General features: G+C 50.6%; 1 protein-coding gene across 1 annotated transcript; it reads left to right on the top strand.

Moving 5' to 3' along the window:
• Window positions 1-1,325: 1,325 nt before the first annotated feature.
• Window positions 1,326-3,505, top strand: LOC102002005. Its single transcript, XM_005352995.3, has 2 exons — window positions 1,326-1,396; window positions 2,543-3,505. The coding sequence occupies exon 2, from the start codon at window positions 2,588-2,590 to the stop codon at window positions 3,437-3,439; it is 852 nt and encodes a 283-aa protein (XP_005353052.1). The 5' UTR covers window positions 1,326-1,396; window positions 2,543-2,587; the 3' UTR covers window positions 3,440-3,505.
• Window positions 3,506-8,328: the final 4,823 nt, after the last annotated feature.

Raw genomic sequence — 8,328 nt, 5'->3', positions numbered from 1 at the left:
TTTTGTTTTCTGTGGCACTGGGGCTGAAATCCCAAATCTTTTTTGTTTGTTGTTTGTTTGTTTGGTTGGTTGGTTGGTTGACTGACTGATTGGTTTTTGTTTTTTTTTTTTTTGAGACAGGCTTTCTCTGTGTAACAGTCGTGGTGGTCCTGGAACTAGCTCTGTAGACCAGGCTGACCTCGAACTCACAGAGATCCGCCTGCCTCTGCCTCCCAAGGGCTGGGATTAAAGGCGTGCGCCACTGCTGCCCTGCAAAATACTAAGTCTTGAACAAGCAAAGATCATGTTCTGTCAGGTCTTGGACACTCTGAGGGCTCTGCCTTCCTCTCACCTCTCACCCTTCTTTTGTGCTTTCTGGAGAAGTCCTGAGCCGGGAAGGAGAGGCGAGGGGGAAGCAGAGGAAGCCCATGAAGAGAAAGGTCAGAGGGAGGAGGCAGGAAGCCGGAGCTGACCTCTCTCTGCCAGGCTCAGATAACAGACAAATACTGTCACACCTCAGTCAGAAACTTAACTGACCGCTCAGAACCAAACTCTACTTTCAGCATGAGGTAAAATGGGATGGAGAGAAGCTCTGCCTGGGAAATACCAGGCGGTCTTCGGGGAGGATGTGGGTCATCACTCAGCACCTACTTACTGCACGAGTCCTGGGGACCCAGCCCAGGTCAGGAACATGGTGCTCAGAAAGAAACACTGAGAATGTCTCCATGAAATGGAGACTTCATGCTCCCCCTGAAGCCGGACACACAGCAGATTCTCAACAGGAACTGCTGACTGCTCTTAGTCCCCTACTGAGGGTCTCTGAAGGGACAGCTGAATCAACACGTGTCTACCCAACAAGAGGAGAAACTGACAGCCTCAATGTAGCCGGCCTGACTTGTGTCAGCGCTAGAGCAAATCTTTCGATTCAACGCAAAGAAAACAAATCCTGGAAGGCAGCCACCTTAGTCTGGGTTCAAAAAAGGGCCCATCTGCCGGGCAGTGGTGGCACACGCCTTTAATCCCAGCACTCGGGAGGCAGAGGCAGGCGGATCTCTGTGAATTCGAGGCCAGCCTGGTCTACAAGAGCTAGTTCCAGGACAGGAACCAAAAGCTACGGAGAAACCCTGTCTCGAAAAAAAAAAAAAAAAAAACAAGAGCTAGTTCCAGGACAGGAACCAAAAGCTACGGAGAAACCCTGTCTCGAAAAAAAAAAAAAAAAAAGTGCCCATCTGTCTTGGCAGGTTCATAGGAGTTCCTGCCCTGAGGCTGAGGCCTGGCCGGAATGACCCCAGGAGGCCCTTCCTTGCCTTAGAATTCCGTGATTCTATGACATGGCCAGCAGTCTGAAGTGGTAAACTGTGGGTGTCCCCAGCAGAGAGCCAAGGAGGTCTATGTCATCTACCTCCTAAGAGCCAGGGTAAGAGAGAAAGAACCCTACAGCAGTCAGATAGGGTACCACAGACCAGGAAGGGGAGGGCACTTGAGCTGGGGCAGCCGGCTGTCTTCTCTTGTTTTTCTAAAATGGGGGATGAGGTGGGGTTGGGCCAAGCAGGGAAGACAGGCCAGGGCTTGGACATTCCACCCATTTTAGACCCAAAAGACAAGGGCAGCTGAGGGGCTGGGGCAGCGAGAGGGATTTGCAGCTGTTTTCTGGGTGGGGCAGGCTCAATTACTGCTCTGTTGGCACCAAGCAAATATCAGAAGTCAGGCAGAGCTGGTAGTAGTGGGGGCGGAGGACTGGACAGTATTGGAGACCCATGGGAGCAAAAGGGAACTACAGGGACTTCAAAACCCAGGGACAGGACACAGCTTAAAGGAATCAGCATGTCTGTGGCCCGGCCAGGTTTAGGCTCCATAAAATGCTTACTTCAGGATCAGAAAGAGTGGGGACTCCGCGTCTCTCTGTTCAAGCGGGGCAAATGAAAAAATCCCATACTGTCAGAGAAGTTTAGAACCAAACAACCTGGCAGGATTTTTTGAGATTCATGTAGTCCAGGATGGCTTTGAAATCACTATGTGGCTAAGGCAGCCCTTGAACTCTCTCTCCTTTGTGCTGGGAGTAGGCGCCCCGGCACCTGAGACTAGACTACTGCTTTCCTCCCTTACGTTGCAGTCTGTAAGATGGGGGAGGTAAAGGACCGAGTGCAGAGATGGAGTGGACAGCATGGGGTCTGGGAGCGAGGACTTGTGCTCGTTAGCACTGTGGATTAGCCTTTGGGTATCATATAAGGCCGTCTCTGTTTCATTCAACATTAGAGACTGTCGTTTGGCTTTTGTGGTCTACTGGGGTCCCTTCTTTGGAGTTTGAGATATGAGGTCTCAGCAGGCTGCCCTATGTTTCCCAGAGAGGCAGCCCTCTCTCTAGCTCCTGCTGCCGTCGTCAGGTCTTGGACACAATGATCACCCTGCCTTTCTCCTCACTTCTCATGCTTCTCTTGTGCTTTCTGGAGAAGTTCTGAGCCCGGGAGGAGAAGGGAGAGAGGGCAGCAGAGGACGCCCATGAAGAGGAAGGTCAGAGGGAGGTGACAGGGAGCCAGAGCTGACCTGACTCTCTCTTTGGCAGGTCCAGGTAACCAACCAAACACCTCAGAAACCTGTCCCAGCCAAGATGTCTGGACGCCAGGTGAGTCGATCCAACACTTACAGCCGTTTGAGCCATCCCAGCAACGCTTCCTTTCCTCCCCGAACTCCAGGCTGGATGCAGTACTCCAATATGAACAATGTCAAGGGCTTGAGTACCCGTTTCCCAAGCGGCTCTGAGTTCAGCACCCCCAGCGGCCCCTCCGAGCAGTCCTTCGGCTCTGCCTCCACAACTCTTCATGAGGGGAGAATCTGCATGGGCCAGCCCTATAACTCCAGGTGTGTAGAGACCAGTCACCTGGTGATGGGCCCCAAGGTGGCCAAAAAGCCTGCTTCTCAACGCAGCAATCCTCAATGCCTGCTCTGCACAGACCGTCCATCAAGCCCCTCCAGCCCTACCTTCCTGGACCAACTCATCAAAGGCATCAACTATCTGGACAGATCCACCAACATTTTCAGCAGCAGCTATCCCAAAGCTCTGAGCTTGCCTCAGCTGGCGGCCACCTGCCTGGAACGAGCTGCCAACTCGCTCTACCTGGACCCAGTGGACCAGGCCCCACCCCGCAGCTATTCTACTCCCAGCACAAACATAACCACCGCCTCCCATCACTATCCAACCAACAACTGCCTGGTCCCCTCCAACCGGGGCACCAGCTCGCTGCAGTGTGTGGGTGGTTCCACTGGCCTGAGCTGCCAACACCAGGTTCATAACCAGAGCTTCTCTGCCGAGATGCCTCAGAGGCCAGGTGTAAAACTTCCAGAGATTCCTCTGTTTGGCAATGGGCTCTTTTCCTTAGGTCGTCTGCCCAAGGTCTGGGAAGCAATACGCTCCGGATGGAATGCCCCCGAACCCACCTCTAAGCCCGAGGGCTGGTGGTGACATGGATGCCAGTTTTGTCCAGTGGGCACCGGCCACAGTGTGGAAATAAATTATCATAAGACAAACCAGGGGTTCTAATTTTTTTCCTCCCAAAATGGAGTCTCAACTCTGTTGCTCAGGCTGGACCCCCTGACACAAGCACCCCACTTCCCTTTTTTAAATTTTGAGACAAGGTTGTCCTAGTCAGGGTCCCTAGGCCTGTGATGAAACACCATGACCAAAAGCAGCTTGGGGAGGAGAGGGTTTATTTGACTGACACTTCCACATCACTGTTCATCACTGAAGGAAGTCAGGTCAGGACCTAAAGCAGGGCAGGAACCCGGAGGGAGGAGCTGATGCAGAGGCCATGGAGGGGCGCTGCTTACTGGTTTGCTCCTCGTAGCTTGCTCGACCTGCTTTCATTCAGAACCCAGGCCCACCAAAGTGTTCCCACCGACAAGGGGTTGGGCCCTCCTGCATTGACAACTGAGAACTGGCCTACAGGCTTGTCTACGGCCAAATACTATAGAGGCATTTTCTCGGCTGAGGTTCCTTCCTCTCAGATGACTATAGGCTATGTAAAGTTGATCTAAAAAACTCACCAGCCTGAGGGTCTTATATAGCTCAGGCTGTTCTCAGATTCTATGTAGCCAAGGATGACCTAAAACTCCTGCTCCCCCTGCCTTTACCTCTAGAGTGCTGGGATTACAGATAGATCCTGCCAGACTTGGTTTATGTAATGGTTGGGATCAAACTCAAGGCCTAATGCATGCTACCCACTGAGCTAGAGCCCTTGTCCCCAAAGGCCATTTTTCTAGCCCCGATTCTCTATTGGCTAAGAGGTGTGAACAAGCTTCTGTTTGAGATTTTTTTTTTCTTTTTTGAGATAAGGTTTCTTTGTAGCTTTGGAGCCTGTCCTGGAACTCATTCTGTAGACCAGGCTGGCCTCAAACTCACAGAGATCCGCCTGCCTCTGCCTCCCAAGCACTGGGATTTAAGGCGCACAGCACCACCACCTGGTGAGATCTGATTTTTTAAAATTACAGTGTGTGTGTATGTGTGTGTGCACTTGCACTCATTCTACTGCGTAAGAACAACTTGCAGAAGTCAGTTCTCTGCTAACGTGCGAGTCTAGCTGGGATTGAACTCGGGTCCTCAGGCTTAGCCGCAAGCGCCTCTACCTGCTGAGCTATCTTTCCAGGTCCTGATTTTTTTTTCTTCCAATGTTAGGAACAAAGGTACAAATGTCACAGTGCCCTCCGAATGAACAAAAAATGACTTGCAGGGTGAGTGGAAAGCCCACTAATCTCAGAAATCTCCAGCTCATCTCTCTCGTAGAACTGTTACTACAACGGTGGGAGCTGTTCTCATCTCTGCTCTTTTTTTGAGGCAGGGTCTCATGTAGCCCAGGCTGGCCCAAGAACTCCGGAGTTGGTTCTGTGATAACACCTGAACCACTGAGCCAGACTCAACATTATGTGTCCTCCTTCACATGGACACAACAGACCTTTCGATGGCAGCCAGACTTCTCCATGGGAGGGAGGTGACCCTGCTCTCTGAAGTTACCAAGTCCATCTGGACTGGATTGGGCTCAATGGGGTTAGGATGAGGTGGTCTTTCCTTCAGCTACCTCGAATGTCTGGGAAGATATTGCCGAGGACTCAGATCCCAACTGATTTAGATTTAGGGATATCAGCCCCATATGGAACCTGGCCGCCCCCGAGGCCTCAGATCCTCCGCTCCGCCCTCCAGGTCTGTTTTCCCCATCTGCAGTTTGAATGTATAGCTTCAGTGATCTATGTGCCCCTGGACTCGTGGTCCTGAGTGTGTCCTCTTGTCCCAGGCCAGGCCTGGAGCCTCTTAGACTGAGAACCGAGAGTGATCCACACAAACACTAGTTCCTGCGGTCCCCAGCCATCTTGCGGGGCTTCCCATCAGTCACTGCCCACCTTAGTGCCCAATTCTGTCTGATTGGGGACTTGAGACCTTGTCTTTATTGTTGACACTCTCGTCTCCCTGGCAACACGAAGGCCAACAGCATCTCTTAGTATAGAATGGGGATGCTTGAGAAAATACAGAGAACTTCGAGGCTCCCAAAGTTCCTTTGTGCTTAGAAACAACAGTGACCTACTGAAGCCTCTGTTTGGCAAGTTCTTATGGTCAAGCAGAGAGGGGAGCACAAGGACAGGAGGAAGGAAAAAGGAGCCATCACGCTTCTGGTCCTTTGAGTTCATAATTCACTTCTGTTTTTGATTCCTTCTTTGGTTCAGGGCTCAGCATGCAGCAATCTCAGTTCTCTGTCCCTTATTCCTCTCCTCTCCAGCATAAGATGCCCACTTAGTCCACACTGACCAGCTTCCCTTCCCCCGATGGACAATCACAGGAACAGTTTGGCACAATCCTTTCTGCCCTAGCATGAGAAATAGAGCTGACTTTGGTGTCCTCTCAGCAGCTGCTCAAAGCTGCCACTGTCTGGACCTGGGTCAGTGCTCCTCTAGCTCTGAGGCAGAAGAGCAGGCTACACCTCTGGCTTTTCTAGAAATGTTCCCCTCCAAAAAGGTCCAGTTTCCTTGAATTGGAGTGCAGGGCTCTCTCTCTCTCTCTCTCTCTCTCTCTCTCTCTCTCTCTGTCTCTGTCTCTCTGTCTCTCTCTCTCTCTCTCTCGACATTTGTCTCTCCTGACATTATCAGCACCTGACCCAGTCTGGCTCACAGTAAATCCTTTTCATAATGTTAGTGGACGCTGGACCTCGTGGCCAACAGGTGCTCCATAATGGTGACATTGCTCCCCTCAGAAGTATGACAGAGCCTTACTTGTGGATGTTCAGTAACTCATGCTATTAATAACATTTAACTCTTTTTTTGTTTTTTTGGTTTTTCGAGACAGGGTTTTTTTTTTTTTTTTTTTTTGGTTTTTTAAGACAGGGTTTCTCTGTAGCTTTTGGAGCCTGTCCTGGAACTAGCTCTTGTAGACCAGGTTGGCTTCAAACCCACAGAGATCTGCCTGCCTCTGCCTCCTGAGTGCTGGGATTAAAGGAGTGTACCACCACCGCCTGGCTCTATTTAACTCTTAGTTATGTGCCAGGCACTATCTAAAGTGCTTTGGTTATATTCAAGTCTTTTGTTACAAAAACAAAAAAAAGTAACTCTATTCTTCTTTTCCTGTTGCTTTGATGACTGGCAACCATGTAGGGAGAAAGGGTTTCTTTCAGCTCACAGTTCAAGGTGCAACCCATCGTGTTAGGGAAGTCAAAACAGTAGGAGTTTGAAGCAGATGGTCCCACTGAGTCCACAGTCAGGATAAACAGAAGGGATGGATGAAGTGTCACCAGGCTTCCCCTGGCTTTTTTGTGCAGTCCAGGGTCCTTGGCCAGGAGAGTGGTCCTGCCTACAGCTACGGCAAACTAGTAAAAACCATTTGAATGGGTGCAAAGGAGACTAAGGGCTGACCCTTCTGTAGGAAACACAGCACACAGCAACAAATCCAACAAGATGACATGCCTCCATGCTGTGGAGTTAGGTTCAAAATGGTTCCTTTTAATCTTCCTTTTTAGTTCAAAGACTGGAGTCAGGACCTTACGCTAGCAGAGCACTTTGACTCTGAGCTATAGGACAAGTTACAGGCTGACTTTGAACTCATGGTCTTCCTATCTCAGCTTCCCAAGCATCCAGGACTACAAGCCTGGAACTCACTATGTAGACCAGGTTACTCCAGAACTCACAGAGATCTACCTGCCTCTTCCTCCCGAGTCCTGACATTAAAGGATATACCACCATGCCGCAACTTCTCTGTTAGAGAGCTGCCTGTTAATTGTTCATCTAGTAACTAATCACTAAATTTTGACTTGAAAGAGACTGCGCTTTTCTTTAAAACAACAGAAGAAACTAGAGGTAATAGCATGTACCCATAATCACAGAGGCGAGCCTGGGCTATGAGACCCTTTCTTCAAAACAACCAAGAAAAGTATCTGGGGGAAAAAGTGTCAGAAAAGTGTTCACGTGTCTGAGAACAAAATATGTTGAGTCCCTAAAATGCAGACATCTCAGGGCCGTGACTCAGTTTCACCTACTTAGGCCTATGTCAGAGGTAGAACTGAGATCAGGAGCTGCGGCACCATGGCTCCATTTGCATCCCCACGCTCTTCCCAGGCACTAGGAAAGGAAGAGACAACGGCTTGGCCTGACCTCTGGAGCCCTAAGCCAACGCACTGGCTGCACCTAGCCATTTAATCGCCATATTGACTCTTTAAGGAAAGCATTGGTGCCATTTTGTGGAACAGGACACCGTGGCACAGAGGGACCTGGTCTAAATAATTTCAATCAGGTGCCTGGAACTCAGCGGCTTCCAGAGCCTCCTTGGCATCATCAGAGGGCCCTGCGTCTGGAATGGGTATGCCATCATCTTCATCTTCATGATGACACTGGAAAGGAGCAGGTGCTCTGCGAATGCACACAGTGGGTACATAACGCATGCCACACATCGTCAGAGAACCCAGCGCGTAGTAGGTGCTCAGGTGAAGTTTGCCCATTGCCTGGAAATTAGATTACATCCTGTAGGGACAGGATCTCTGCCCTTGATCCAAACTGCTCCCTGGGATGGGTGCCCACTAGTCACAAGTCCCTTCTACAGGCTATTGAACCCAAGCCTAGAGAAAATAAACATATTCGAGAAGGTCCCCTGTTCCTTCCAGTCCTGCTGAAGCCACAGGAGGTCCCCCACCTGCAGGAGTCATGTAAACAGGAAGCAGCATGCCTGCAGCAGAACAATGCTGTGGCCTCCTGGGCTGGGTGACAGCGCGGCTGGGAGAGGTCAAGAAAGTCCTTTGCACCTGCTGCACTGTGTGAGTGTTGGGGGGCATTCCCACTGTTTACCAGGCTTGAATTAGGGTCTCGGCTCTCTGCGTCCCGGCA

This window comes from Microtus ochrogaster, chromosome 10 (assembly GCF_000317375.1).
Source record: "Microtus ochrogaster isolate Prairie Vole_2 chromosome 10, MicOch1.0, whole genome shotgun sequence".
Lineage (NCBI taxonomy): Eukaryota > Metazoa > Chordata > Mammalia > Rodentia > Cricetidae > Microtus > Microtus ochrogaster.
Note: the sequence above shows the minus strand (reverse complement) of the source record. Positions and strands in the feature narration are given on the sequence as shown.

Coding starts and splice junctions, on each gene's coding strand:
- LOC102002005 (XM_005352995.3), top strand. CDS start 2,588: ATGTCTGGACGCCAGGTGAGTCGATCCAACACTTACAGCCGTTTGAGC.